The 13,504-nt window shown below is 41.4% G+C and overlaps 2 protein-coding genes across 8 annotated transcripts in view; one reads left to right on the forward strand and one right to left on the reverse strand.

The window, feature by feature from the left end:
* The window catches only part of CCDC85A (coiled-coil domain containing 85A), a 213,347-nt gene that overhangs the window by 29,370 nt on the left and 170,473 nt on the right, over positions 1–13,504 (forward strand). For 5 of the 6 annotated variants that reach the window (XM_063391403.1, XM_063391400.1, XM_063391402.1 and 2 more), the window contains exon 2: positions 7,584–7,710. The exons of the other annotated variant lie outside the window; for it this stretch is intronic. In XM_063391403.1, coding sequence (XP_063247473.1) covers positions 7,651–7,710 — 60 coding nt within the window. In that variant the 5' untranslated portion in view covers positions 7,584–7,650. The remainder of the gene's footprint in view (positions 1–7,583; positions 7,711–13,504) is intronic. 6 annotated transcript variants of the gene reach the window in all.
* The window catches only part of EFEMP1 (EGF containing fibulin extracellular matrix protein 1), a 45,822-nt gene that overhangs the window by 19,102 nt on the left and 13,216 nt on the right, over positions 1–13,504 (reverse strand). The window lies entirely within an intron of this gene.

Below are 13,504 nucleotides of genomic sequence, written 5' to 3' on the forward strand. Positions count from 1 at the left end.
TGAGATTTTCCTGAAAAACAGCACGACTCCTTTGGTGTGCTGAAACATTTCATGTCTCCAGTTTGAGAGTAGAGTGAAGCAAGTTCCTTGTGTATTCATCTCTTACTGCTGCAGAGTGTCATGACAGAACACAGGAGAAGCAAAGTATTGATGTGGTAAATGTGCAAAAAGAGAACTGAATGCACCACAACTCATTGTGTGATTTTTGTATTTGGACTGCAAAAGTGTGAGCAACCTCTGTGGATTTGGGCAAGTAACCCAAGCATGGTGATTCCAGGAATGGGAAGGTACAGGAAAAGCTTTCTTCTATTAACAGAACAGAGTTAACAAGCTGTTGTAAGTGAGACTGCCCTACAGTTTTCTGTCACAATTATCTATTGTCTCTGGTATGTCCAAAGCAAATTGACTTATCACACAGCACAGCTCAATAAAGGAGTGAGCCACAGCTTTCAGCACTAGAACATCTCCCACATGCCTGCCAGTGGCAGGCAGCTGAGAAAGGAGAAAAAAAATGAATGAAGATTTGAACTGATGCATTTGAAAATGCATTTCTTCCTTTCTCCTGCTCTTTCCCACATTCTGAGATGCTCCTTCCCTCTCAAACACACCAAGCACTCTGGGAGGTGCACTGAACATGGGAAATGGCTCCTAATTCCAAGATCCTTTGGAATTAGATGGATACACCTCATTATCCAGCCACATCCACAGCAACTTAATGAATCTGACAATAAAACATTGGTCAAGTACACAGGAATTAAAATGATCACTGCAAGTGAGAGTGTTACGGCTGACATGGTGTTAGTCTGATACAAGGCCACAAGCTATTCCCAAAAGGGTTTTCTATCCAATGTTACTTCAATGTGTATCATTAAAATAGGAACATGGACAATAATGTGTCCTTGTGTTTAACGTTTCTCAAAGGGAAGAGCACTTTAATCACCCATTAGAAGACCACATCGTAATTGATGAGTCTCCCCACTCACCAAAAAAAAAAGTATTTCATGCTTTTGATGGATCTAGATTAATTTAAAAATTGTGTTGTTGACTTTTTTTTTGATGGAGCCTTAAATGGAGTCATTACAATCCACTAATTCAGAGCAATGTATTTGCGAGTCCCTGAGTGCTTCAAAACGTGAGTTGTCATAATGGTAAACTTTTCGCTTTATATTTTGCTATATCTTATTTTTACTTTCACTAGAGTATTTCCTGCTGTTGCTTTCTTGTGATTTTATGCTAGAGGTCTAACAACTTGTGCTTTTTGGTTCATGCCTGCCCAAGTGAGGATCACCCACCCATGATGACCAATACACTTGGACTGTGCTCAAAAACAACAAGGGTGGATTAAACTATTCCATTATTGCAGATGAAAGAGCTCTCCCTGACATCTGGCATATCATCTTCAAAACTGATATGGAACATTTCCATAAATTCAGCTTAACATTGTTTTTGTGAGTGTTCCAAAGTATTTTTAACATGAAGAAATAGCATGCAAACTAATTTCCTATTTGAAAGTAAATGTCTTGTTCTTATTTCTAATTCACAGTTATTAAAAAAAGCTTTAAAAAGAGGAAAAAAAGGGGAAAAAAAAGAATGGCCACTTAACTTGAAGCATACTGGTTTGTTTACTTAAGTTAATGGAAAAGCTAGTCAGTGTTTGATGTAAAGCTGCCCCCTTGCTTGAAAGAAAACCAAACAACTGCTTATGAATTATGAATGTATCCTAATACTTTCCAGAATTATCTGAAGGATGTATTTTTTTCTTAATTACGTACACTTAAAAGTTCCAAGTTCCCTCTTCATTTCCATTTTGTTTATTTCTCTCCTTGGAAACCTCATAAGCATTTTCCTTTAGCTAGGCTTGACTGAACAAAATATCACTGCTACAACTTGTAATATTGGGGAAATCAGGGCCTGAAAGCTCATTGTGGTTTTTAATTAGGAAGCTGAAGCTCATCAAAGCTTTGCAAGCCTTTTCACAGCAGTTACACTGGCTGCTGCTGGATCCTTGCAAAGGAAAATATAAATATCTACCCAGAAAATAAGTTCAGTGCACACTTTAAAAATCAACTTTCATTTTGAGACAGCTCAGAAAACAGCTTCAGTAGCTTGAAAACTTTCATAGATAGCATTTAACTAACTTCTCTGATTTAGAGGTTGGGTTTAATTAATTAGATGCAAAACATGTTGCTTATCTTGTGTGCTGGCATGTCTTCCACTGGTTTAGTCCCAGTCAGAAGTACAGAAACCTGATTTGGGGGGTTTTGGGGTAGTGGATTTGCAGCTGATCAGAGCAGCTCTGAAGAAACAAGGGACCTTTAGAAGGAACTCCAGATGTAGGACAAGTGACTTAGAATATTTGATATGAGACCAATTTTATCAATACCATCTCATTCCCCTTCAGCTTTTGCAGGCTGAATGAGCCTTTTTAGGAATTCCAATTTCCAAGCTGAGAACATTTAAGTTCAAGCTGAGTTCAATAGCAACTCTCCGAAGGAGAGGGCTTATCTAAATGATGATATTGTTTTTAGCACTAATCATCCTATCTGTTGGCAGTACCAACATGCTGCAATCTCCACAGCTCCCCACATAAATAAGCAGATTCCTGATGCTGTTCCAGCTTCAGAAATGCCTTTGAAGGCATTATTCAGTTCTAAACTTTCCCTATGTGGTTATGTGATACGTTTAGCATCTAGCTGGATGTACCCACAGATGTCTTGTTTTGTAGAAATGTATCTAAAACATATTTAAAGTGTTATTTGCAGGCACTGGGCTGTGAAATAGAAATGGTTAAAAAAAATCTCACTTTCATGCCTTCTACGACTTTTGAATGATAGAAGAATAGAAGCAAATTGTGGAAATAGTACTCTAAAAAAGACACATCAGTTGATTTGGTCCAAAATATACTCTAGGGATGGGAGGAGACTGGAAGAGATGAATAGAAAAACACAATGTTCAGGTTGCACAGTTCAAGTGAAGTGAAAGGATGTACAGAAGTTAAGGTTCCCGTGGCAATATAAATTTGACTATGCCAAAACCAAGCAGTGTTAGACAGTTCTGATCTAACAAAACCATCAGGAATTGGATTTTATAAATTCTTGTTTGTTTGTTTTGCCCTAAGAATTCTTGTTAACTGCTTCCTCTTTAGAACTTAAGTGGGAAATTTCAATTTTCCATGTAATTCTTCACATGAAGAGGGCTTAAAATTGAGTTTGAAGTTTTAAAAATTGTTTGTTTGCAAGAGAATAGATACAAGAGGTAAAGCCAGTCAGGATTAAAAGTGAGGCAGAGGCACTAGGGGAAAAAAAATTAATCCTTTGAAGGTAAAATTAAAAAGAAATTAAAAAAAGAAAAAGAAAAAATGCAGTATGGATACTACAGAAGGAAGGAAAATGAACATGGGAAAAGCAAGACAGGAGCCCAGGGGAAGTCGTGGAAAAGGGGAGATGGATGAGAGGGGTAACTGAAATAAGCTGAGGGTGTGCAGCCCGCTGAAGTTTGTAAGTGAGAGCAGTGCATGGGAAGTATTTGTTGTTCTTTCAAAAACCTGACAAAAAATTCTGAAAACTGAAAATTATTATTATTTTTGGCCCTACTCTAAGATTTTTCTGGGGTTTAGCCACTTTTTTTTTCTGTGTTTGGGAACAAAAAAAAAAAAGAAGAAAAAAAAAAAAGAAAAAAAGACACCAAAAAATACTTTGTTCTTTCAATGAGTCAGTAATAAATAAAAATGAACATTCTAAAAACCAGAAGTTTCCTTGGGAAGAGAGAGCTATTTTTTCTTCCAAATTTCCTTTCCCTTAAAATTGGGATGTGCTCTGCTCTCAGGCTGAGGACCTGCCTTTCCAGCTGCCTTGAAGCAATCAAGTAGAAGTAGCAATTGGGACAGCTTTGCTTCTCTCTTTCTTTCTTTTTTTTTACCCCTGGTGTTTGGCTGGGAAGTTACATGGGTTTGCCTCAGAATAGATGCAGTACTACCACAATCCTGGCACTTTTCACTGAAAATGAGATTTCAGCAGTGTTTCCTAGAGTAAGTGGAGAACTCCTGAAGCATCCTGAACATCCAGCTGCAGGGCTGGCGGGAGGGGGAAGTGCAGCAACCTGCTTTGTTTGCCTGAGCATGTGATTTTTTTTTTTAAATACCTTGTGATCTTCACAGACTCCTGGCGAAGCTTAAAAGGTTAGTTTGAGAAGGGAGTGGCTATCGTTTGTTTAGAAAATAAATAGCAAAAAGTAGGCCAAATACCAGTAAAGTTCCAGTTTTAAAATATTAAACTAACACACAACATTGCTGACCTGGAAAGGTCACATGAAGTGGGAGAAAGGATGTATTTAGAGTGATTGCCAGGCAGGACGTGGGATCTCTCACTGACTTGGCAGTAGACACTTCAGCTCTATTTGCTGTTTCTAATGCTCCTTATTTGCTAAGTTCTTAAGTTTGACAAGATCCATGCTTTATTTGTCCATATTTACATGGTATTAAGCAAGTGTGTAAATCCATTCAGAGGGTAACCAAGGCCTGCTTTTCCTGCTTCATCTTTGGATATAGACAGGATGCTCAGAAAGCTGGGAAAAGGGAGGCTTGGAGGGGGTTTTCCTTTGGAGAGTGCAATCAGATAACAAGGTTATTTGTGACAAGTTTAAACTCGCTAAATCTGGTGGAATAGATTCAGTGCTTCCAAAGTGTGAGAGTGAGGAAAGAAATGCCTGGTGAAATGACAATAGAGCTGTTTAGAATTCCTTCAGAAGGAGCAGGAAGATTTAATGGAAATGTAAAGATGTCAGCATCCCTCTCTATGGCCTGACTTTAGGGCTCTTGGCAAGCACGGAGGAGAAAACCCAACGCAGCAGATAAATAATTGCTGCCACATCATCCCAGCACATCATCATCACTGCTGGATGAGATGAAAGGTATTTACAAACCAGAGGCTGCCAGCAGAACACAGGCAGCCCCAGCTTGATCCAGCTCCAGCTGTAATCAATAGGAGCCTTCAGCTAAACCAGAGCCTGAAGAACAAACTGACTGCTTTTTGAAATGTCCTACACGGTGAGTTCTGTAATGCAAAGCTGGAGCTCAGCAGGAATGGAGCATGGAGGGATGCAGTGGTGTTTTGCTCCACACATTGTCTGGTGGGCTTCAAAATTATACTTTACACTGACAACTGAAGCCCCATTTTTCACTCTCCCCCTTAAATCTCCCACTCTTCCCCTGTTTTTCTTTCCCTGTTCCTCTGGGTTCTGCCCTTCTAATTTTTCAAGGCAGAGAATGTGCCTTTGTTTGTGAAGAGCAAGGCGAGTTTATGGCACCCTATTCATTATATTTATGAATCATATCTAACTGAATTTTTCCCAGAGCCCAAAGGTGGCTGATTGCCTAAAGGCACTGCTCCTAAAGCCTGTGTTTTCTGTTTATAAGGTGTATTTTAGTTTACATCAGAAGCTGAGGGAAAGACTTTTGCTTGATATCACTTCTGCCAAATGAAACCCACAGAGAAACCGTGGCCAAAGTAATTCTGTACAAAAGTTGTCCAGACTCTGTAATTTTGTTCACGTGGGTGCATGGTAGTATACACCAGCTGCCAATAAAAACACTCTAAAATAGATACAGCCCTGTGCAAGTCTCCAGATGATCCTAAAATGTACAGAACACAGGTAAGGGAGCACAGGGAGACAACCAGGCTTTGTCAGGACACAGCCTGGTGAGAAAATCAGCTTTTGCAAGGTGGTCGTGAGAGGACAAGCAGCTCTTCTGACAATCCCTGCTACTCCCTGTAAGCTGATGAAATTCCTGAAAGAGCTCTTTAGAACCAAATTGAAGAAAATTGATGCTTTTGAAGCCATTTGTGGTTGTGACCAAGTGCAGGCGCTCCCCAGAACGTGATGATGCTCCATGAGCAGCCGAACCAAGGACAGGAAGAAATGAACCCCTCTAAGGAGGGAACACTGGTCTGGGCCACTGCCCCACAGCAGGAGAGTCCTGGGTCACTGGCAGGGATTGGAAAGCTCCAGCAGCACGGAGCCCAGGACACAGGGAGAAGATCTGTGGGACAATCATTAGCACTGATGCCCATCCAAACCGCTTTTTGCCTCCAGAGAACGGCGGGAATAAAGGAATTGGCTTTGCAGCTACCAGAGGGAAGGAACAGGCCCTCACAGATTCACTGGACAAGTTTTTTAATACTTTGTGGCTTGAGATGTTTCTCTTGCTTCTGGCCCCAGGAAGAAAGATGAGTGAGCAGCTTTGGAATCATGGAATGGTTGGGGTTTGAAGGAGTCTAAAAGCTCATCCAATTCCTACCTCATTTCATGGGCAGGGACACCTTCCACTATCCCAGGTTGCTCCAAGCCCTGTCCAACCTGGCCTGGAACACTTCCAGGGACCCAGGGGCAGCCACAGCTTCTCAGAGCAATCTGTGCCAGGGCCTTACCACCCTCATAGCCAAGAATTTTTTCCTAATATCTGATGTAAACCTACTCTCTCAATGTGAAAAAGTAAATGGTAAAGAATCCCTCTCCCTTTCTTGTAGCCATCCTTCCTGAAAAAGCATTGAAGGCTTTCTTCTTTTTTTTTTTTTTTTTTTTTTTTTTTCCCAAAGGTTCTTTTCTCTGTGTGTTCCATTTCTCTCTTTAAAAGGTATGAGATCCCAGATCCTTATGCTCTTGCAAATGGAATGTATGAGCCAAGTGCCAGGGATGCCTGTCTGCATCCTGGCACATGTGAGGGATGCCCAGGACATTGTCAGTACATTATTTGGCAGTGCCTGGCTGTGTGGAGCTTTAAGCAGACAGCCATGAATGTGTGATTAAAATCCACTGTAGAGGTTAATGGCTGGGCAGGATCCACAGGGAAACATGAGGGCCTCAGATGCTGCTGAACACAGGCCAATGGTGGTTGGTCAAAAGAAATACTGCTCATAAATTCTTGCAGGATGGGAGAAGAGATTTCTCAACTTAGACTTTCATCAAAGCTATTGGAAAAAGCTGTCAATCACACTTAGGGTTCTCAGAGATGCCTTGCTGCCTCGAATGACTTCCAGATGGATTTAATTCCAGTGCATTGATTGTCCACTCAGGTTTGCAGCGGAGCAGGTCAGGGCAAGTCCATGAGCTGCTGGATGGCAACCAAATTGACTGGTGGCTCTTTCCTCATGGAAGTGCTGCCTTCCAGGAACTGATGAGGCAAGAGGTGAACTGGCAGAAGATGAATCTATGAGAGGCTACTTATATCCAAGTAATTAATGCCAAGAGCAAAGACTAGAATGAAAAGGTGAAGCAAGGAGAGATGTAGCTGAGTATTAGGAAGATGGTCTATTTATAGTAGAGAAAGAATAAATATCTACGAGCACACTCATTTCTCACCTATAGGATAACGGAGGGAATCAACTAAAGTTCTAAACCTCAAGTGTTTTAAAATAATTTCTTAAAGTAATTTACTAATCTTATTATTTATGCAATTATAGTTGTCAGCTGGAATAACCCAAACCACTGTGTGCAACATTAAGCCTTATCCCAAGCTAATCAACCTCAAGTTCATTGTGAAAACTTGGGAGATCTAACCTGGATTTCTTTGTCCTCTTGGGTTTCAGAAGCTCTGGCAGTGGAGAAGATTTCCCATGTTGTGCTGCTCCAAACCCTGAACCAAAACCCAGGGCTATGTTAAAGCAGCAAACAGAGAGGAGAGACAGGGGCATTTCAGAGGACAGCAAGAACCAGGTAATGAAAATTGTGGGTTATAGAGATTTTTTTTTAAAGCTTTTTCAAAATACAAGGTTTCCAGATAGGGACTACTGAAGTTTTTTAGCAGACTAAAAACATGTGGGCTTCAGTAGCTTAAAAACTTTCATAGATAGCATTTAACTAACTTCCCCGATTTAGAGGTTGGCTTTAATTAATTAGATGCTACCGAAAAATATGCAAAACACCAGTGGAAGGCTAATGATAAGACTGGTTTGTAGCAGTTAATTGAACAACCTCTGTAGTGAGATCTGTATCTAAATTTATTTAGGACCTAACAGACTGTGAGTTTGCTTTGGAGATTTCACGGACAGGCAAAAAAATCAGCATGAAAGAAGAAATAATTAATCAGAGGTCTTCTGAAGGGACTTCAGAGTTTCAAAAACACCTCTGACAAATGAAATCCAAGTCATGAAGGTTCCTGTGCCCTGTTATTTTCTGGACTGGGAAATGTTCAATGTGTTTTAGGATCAAATCCAAATGACTTTTAAGGAGTTAGGTCTTGTTTTCAATGCAAGGAAAATAAAAAGGAAGCAAAGCATAATAGATAAGCGAGGCTAAATACATATTAAAAACAAAAATCTTTTCAAAGCAAAGAACAATGGCCTCTTATCTACAGAAGGTTCAGCAAATTGATTAATTCTTCTTATTGACTTAAAACTCTTGGGCTGGATTTACTATTCTCCTTATTTATGCAGGAATTTTTATTTACCCCACAAGGCTTCACATGTATTGCATGTGCATGTGCTTGCTCAAAATGTCCAGTGGTGGAGAGCAAGGCCCCTTGAGCCAGAAAAGGGATCCAAGAGGTTCCTTGAAAGATCTCTATGGATGCACAGTTACATGTCATTCTGTCCCAAACCAGCCCCTGCATCCATCTGCTCCTCAAAAGGGACAGAATGAATCTCATTTGCAGATCAGCAATAAGATGAAAATTCAGCTTCCAGAAGGCTGAAGATTTTATAGAGAAGACACTGAGGGAGATGGTTCTTGTAACCAAGCCAGGTCTCATTTCCTAAAGAAGTGGCATTAAGTATTTAGTGAGTAGAAATGACAGCATGGCCTCATCTGGCACTGCAAATTCACAGTCCTGTTTGGAGTCACCATAAATCATCAGCTATAAAGTATCTGGTTTCCTAAAGGAGCAGCTTTATTTCATTAACATTTTGAAAGTGACGTCGCTAATTGTACTGTAATTTATCCAGGACCACAGTGTGAACTGCTGTTTTCAGTCAGGTTTTGGCCCCTCTTGCCAAGAGTTTAAGTACAGAAAAGAGGAAGGGAGAGTAAGGAATTAAAGAGAAACAAGAATTGAAGGGTATCTAAAAGGGGCAGCATTGGTAGATGTGAGACAAGCTGGGATATTCAGCAGGGGGATCAGAAAACTGTCCCAGCAATGAAACTGCAAGCTGAGTAAACAGCCAATTCCTCCAGATCAAGGCTACTCCCTCCGATACTCTCAAGCATTTCCTACCCACCCATGAGCAGGATCAGCCTGTGCCTGGTATTGCAGGCTTGCTCTGGCAAGTTTCTTACTGAGGGGTTTTAAAATAAAAGTTCCTAGCAACAAGGTAAAGGACTGATTGAGGCCAGCAGTGAGCAAAACTGAGGCATGTGCAAAGGTGTCAGGGAAAATACTGGGATCTAAGCATGTGCTTTAAATGCTGGGATGCAACTGAAGGTGTCTTAATATGGCACTTCAAAGTATAAACAGTGGTTTTGTTTATTAAAATCAGTCTTGATGTTCTCTCAGTACTTTGAGAAACTTGGTGGGCGCTAGTTATGAAAATACCTGCAGTTATTCAGCTTTCAAGTAAGCACAGTCACAGATCAGTGAAATTTCACTTCTTTCCTTGTGTGTGGATGCACACTGATATTATGATTTTTTTGTTTTGCTTTTAACTGGAAATGAAAAAGCTGCAGAGATTCACTTGTAGCAGGAGTTGGGTCATGGGAGGTTGGAAATGACATTCAGCCAGTCTGCTCCTCAGGAAATGGTTTCCATTCAAACCTAGGGCTGCCCGGAGTTGTTACCTCTCCTTATGGAGAATACTTCCTCACCTCTGCATTTTTAAGAAAACAAACCTGTTTTCCCCCAAGCCTGCATTTTTAGGACATCTCTTTTGTCTGTGTCAATCCAGGGTGAATTCTAAGAAGGGGTTCTGAGTATAGGGAAAACCTTTTTCACCATTAGGGCAGTCAAGGTTTGGAACAGGTGCCCAGAAAAACTCTGTGCTCTCCTTCCAGGGGGTTTTTCAAGCCCCGAGTGGATAAATCTCCCAGGTCTGATCTCAGAGCAGGATGTTGGGCTGGAGACCTCCCAAGGCCCCTTCTCACCTGACTTATTCTGGGCTGCTGAAAACATACTCTAAGCTATAAACCAGAATGCAGAACTCTACTACCTTTCTTTCCTCTGACTTTTCAAGAGTGTCCTTCAGGCAGGAATTGAGTGCATTGAGGTTTCTGATTAAAACATGTGGAGACTGTCACACATCTTCTTTTTTTTTATGCAACCTAAGCACCAAACTAAATAAATTCAGCCCAGCTGTGAATTAAGAGAACTGTAGGGAAACCAGTTGGTCACCACTGGGCTAAATTGTGAAATTAGTGCTAAGAATAGTTAACAATGGGACATAAGCATTTAATTTTTCAAATTAAGGACAAATGATAGGAATGGAAAAACCTGCATATTATCATTCCAGTTTTTAAAGGCTGTTGTCTGTGCAGCCCATCCCAAGTGCATCCCAAAGGAACAGTAATGCTGTCTTGAAGCTGGATTTGTGTGACAGAGGCAGCTCTGGAACTCTGGGCCATAAAGCTGAGTGCGTGTGTGTTGGTGTGTTCCGCGGGGATGGGCTCCATCCAGGCAGATCCCACGGCTGTCCCGCTTCCAATGTTACAGCCAAATTAAAAACCCTTTTTTGGTTTGTGCTGCCTTTTTGCTGTTTTTCCTGTTCTTACACACTTGGGGTTGTTCTTGCGGGCTGAACCCCCCGATGGCCACTGAGTATGTGAAAATCCCAACCGGTCCCCTTGGTCTCTTTAATGCTTTCTTCCAGCTTACTGCTCGGGGCTGCAGCAGGAGTGGGAGCCCACCCTGAGGACCAGGCTGTGCAGTGGCTCCTCAGCCCCTGCTTGGTCACACATGAGGCATGTGAATGGAGCCCCTGGGGCTCCCTCAGCCTCCACCAGCCAGAATGTGCTGAGGCCACTTCTTGGCTGGCTTGGCCATGACAGATACTAAAACAAAGAATCAAATGCAAGGAATGATATAATCTGCTTGTGCTGCTGCTTTTGTCCCAAATGCACCACTGAACATGGCAATGGTGGGGCGTGATGTGCTGGTTAAGTCACACATCACAGAATATTCCGAGTTGAAAGAGATCATCGAGTCTGACCCTTAAGGTAGGGAAGTGCATTGCCCCATGAGGCTGGTTTTAGTGAAGGACAGTTCCTTCTCCGTGCACATTGTTCAGGAGAATGGGGCCTTGGAGGGCCCCTGGAAGTTCTACCAGTACTCAGTGTCACTGAATTTCAGTATTGCTTACTCTGCCCCACAACAACAAACCCTGATTCCTATGATGACAATGTTCAGATATCAATATATGATTTCTTCTTGATATAGAAATTGTATTTGACAGCTAACAATCAGACTATTTACACACTGCTTTGTCAGAATTACAGAAACTTTTGTCTGAATTTCCCAATGGTTTTAATTTTTAACAAAACTACACAGGTCTGTTCTCTCCCAAACAAGGCTCAACCTTCTTCAGCCTGTAGGGCCAGGAGTGGTTCCATTATGGGACTGAACATCTGATGTCCACCAGGCTGATTAGCCAGAGCTTTGGGGAATTGGCTTTCTGCTCAGCTCAGAGGTAACAGCCACCAAATCCTGAAAGTTGGAAAACATACAGACCCTGCTTTTTCAAACTGGGCCCTGGGAGATACCTCAGAAAAGTACAGATATCACCATTCTGCTCTTCAACAATCAACTTCATGTCATTCATTAAGAACTGGGGATTGCCCTAAGCATCAATTAGGTTTGTTAATCTTTTTAAAAGTTGCTGCTTTTTAACTTCTGCTTTCACTCTATAGAATCTCCAGACCTTTGTTTGATCAATTTCCTAAACTGTTGGCCTCACTACTATCCCATGGCAGAGATTTTGGGAAGTGTTTCCTTTTGGGGGCTTTTCCAACCATGCCACCTTCCAACACCACAAATATTCAAACTGTGAATTTTAAAGTCAGAAAAAGCAGCTGCAAACCTGCCTTCATTATTTCTGTATGGTTTTGCTATATTTTATCTGCTGTTCAAACCTCTCTTCATCCCCAAGCTGCTGTTTTCTCTTGCTGCTCCTGTTTTTCAGTATCTCCCTGTCCCAGGCTCAGCAAACAGCTGGCCTGCTCCTGGGCTGTTTGAGAGGGAAGGAAACCAAGCAAGTGAATTATTCCTGCATCCCAAACAGCCCCTGCACAGCTCTGGAGCTGGGGAATCCCCCAGGAAGCTTTTAGGAGGGTGGGGAAAGGAGAGACGAGATCAAGACCAGAGCTGTGCTTAGGGGAAGAGCTGAGCATGTTCGAGGGTGTTGCTGGGTGGATCTCCTTGGCTGGTTTTAGGGTTTGGCTCTATTACATGGCTGTGCTTTCAATTTATTTCAAAGGTGCCTGGAGCCTTATAAATCTGCATACATAGTAAGGAAGAGATTCTCCTCACAGTGGATATTGAACTCTGAGTGTAACCAGAATGGAGAGAATGTTTTGATTTAAATACATAACGAAGGAACCTTTTCATAAAAATATCTTGTCTATAAATGGGGAATTTTCCTTTTTATAGGCATTGAGAGCCACAGTTTCTAACAGAGGAATACTTTGTCCTGGAGCACAAACAAAAAAGTTTCCCATTCCCCAGAATCATCCCTTTTCACATGCTGATTAATAGATTGAAACCTATGAATATAGTTTCTGGATTATTTAAATAATAGTCAGTGTTTACAATGCAGAAAATGGGTGGGGCTTTTTCCTGCACCCAACTTTTCCTGCAAAAATGCTATCAGAAGTGTGGTTTTAACTCCCTTCCACCTCAGGTTAATTTAAGCTATGAAGTTCTCCTGCTCCTGCAAACATCAGAAATCCAAGAGGTGCTCAGTGGTTTTATCATTTTTTTCTACTTATACAGTGCTTTCTGCTCCAGGGAAAAAGTGCTGGAAATGTCAGCAATATCTTTGGGTAATGCAACCATCCTCAAATTATTTTCTACTCCAGTAACATATAAGGAGAGAGTGGGAAAAAATCTGTGTTGATGCTTCAAGTTAAGCCAGATAAGACTGAGGAAGGTCTGGATGCAGAGTACATACAGGCAGGATGATGTCAGAGAAGAACATGTTTTTTTCTTTCCCGTTGGAAAGTGGGAATGACTTTTGGATTCTGCACTCTTTCCTGATTTAGTCTCCAACAACTTCTGGGAGGAATGAAGGCAGGTGTCATCCACAGCCCACAGGGGCAGAGCAGGGGTTGCTCCAAAGTACTGCTTATTCCTGATGCGATTCTGAGCTCACTGCCCTGTGAAATATTCCTATATTCCTGCTTTTAACTCACTCCAGGCATGACATGCAAGTCCTTGTTTTACCCAGTCCTCGTTTTATCATCTCAAAGTTCTGTAGAGAACTGGCTCCTTATAAGAAAGTCTCCTGAGAACAAATTCATTTATGAAGAAAGTGCCTTTAAAAACTACAAGCAAGTATTTGTTGCTTCTAAAAGTGTATTTAATTTCACC

This window comes from Prinia subflava, chromosome 2, assembly GCF_021018805.1.
Source record: "Prinia subflava isolate CZ2003 ecotype Zambia chromosome 2, Cam_Psub_1.2, whole genome shotgun sequence".
In the NCBI taxonomy this organism is placed as follows: Eukaryota; Metazoa; Chordata; class Aves; order Passeriformes; family Cisticolidae; genus Prinia; species Prinia subflava.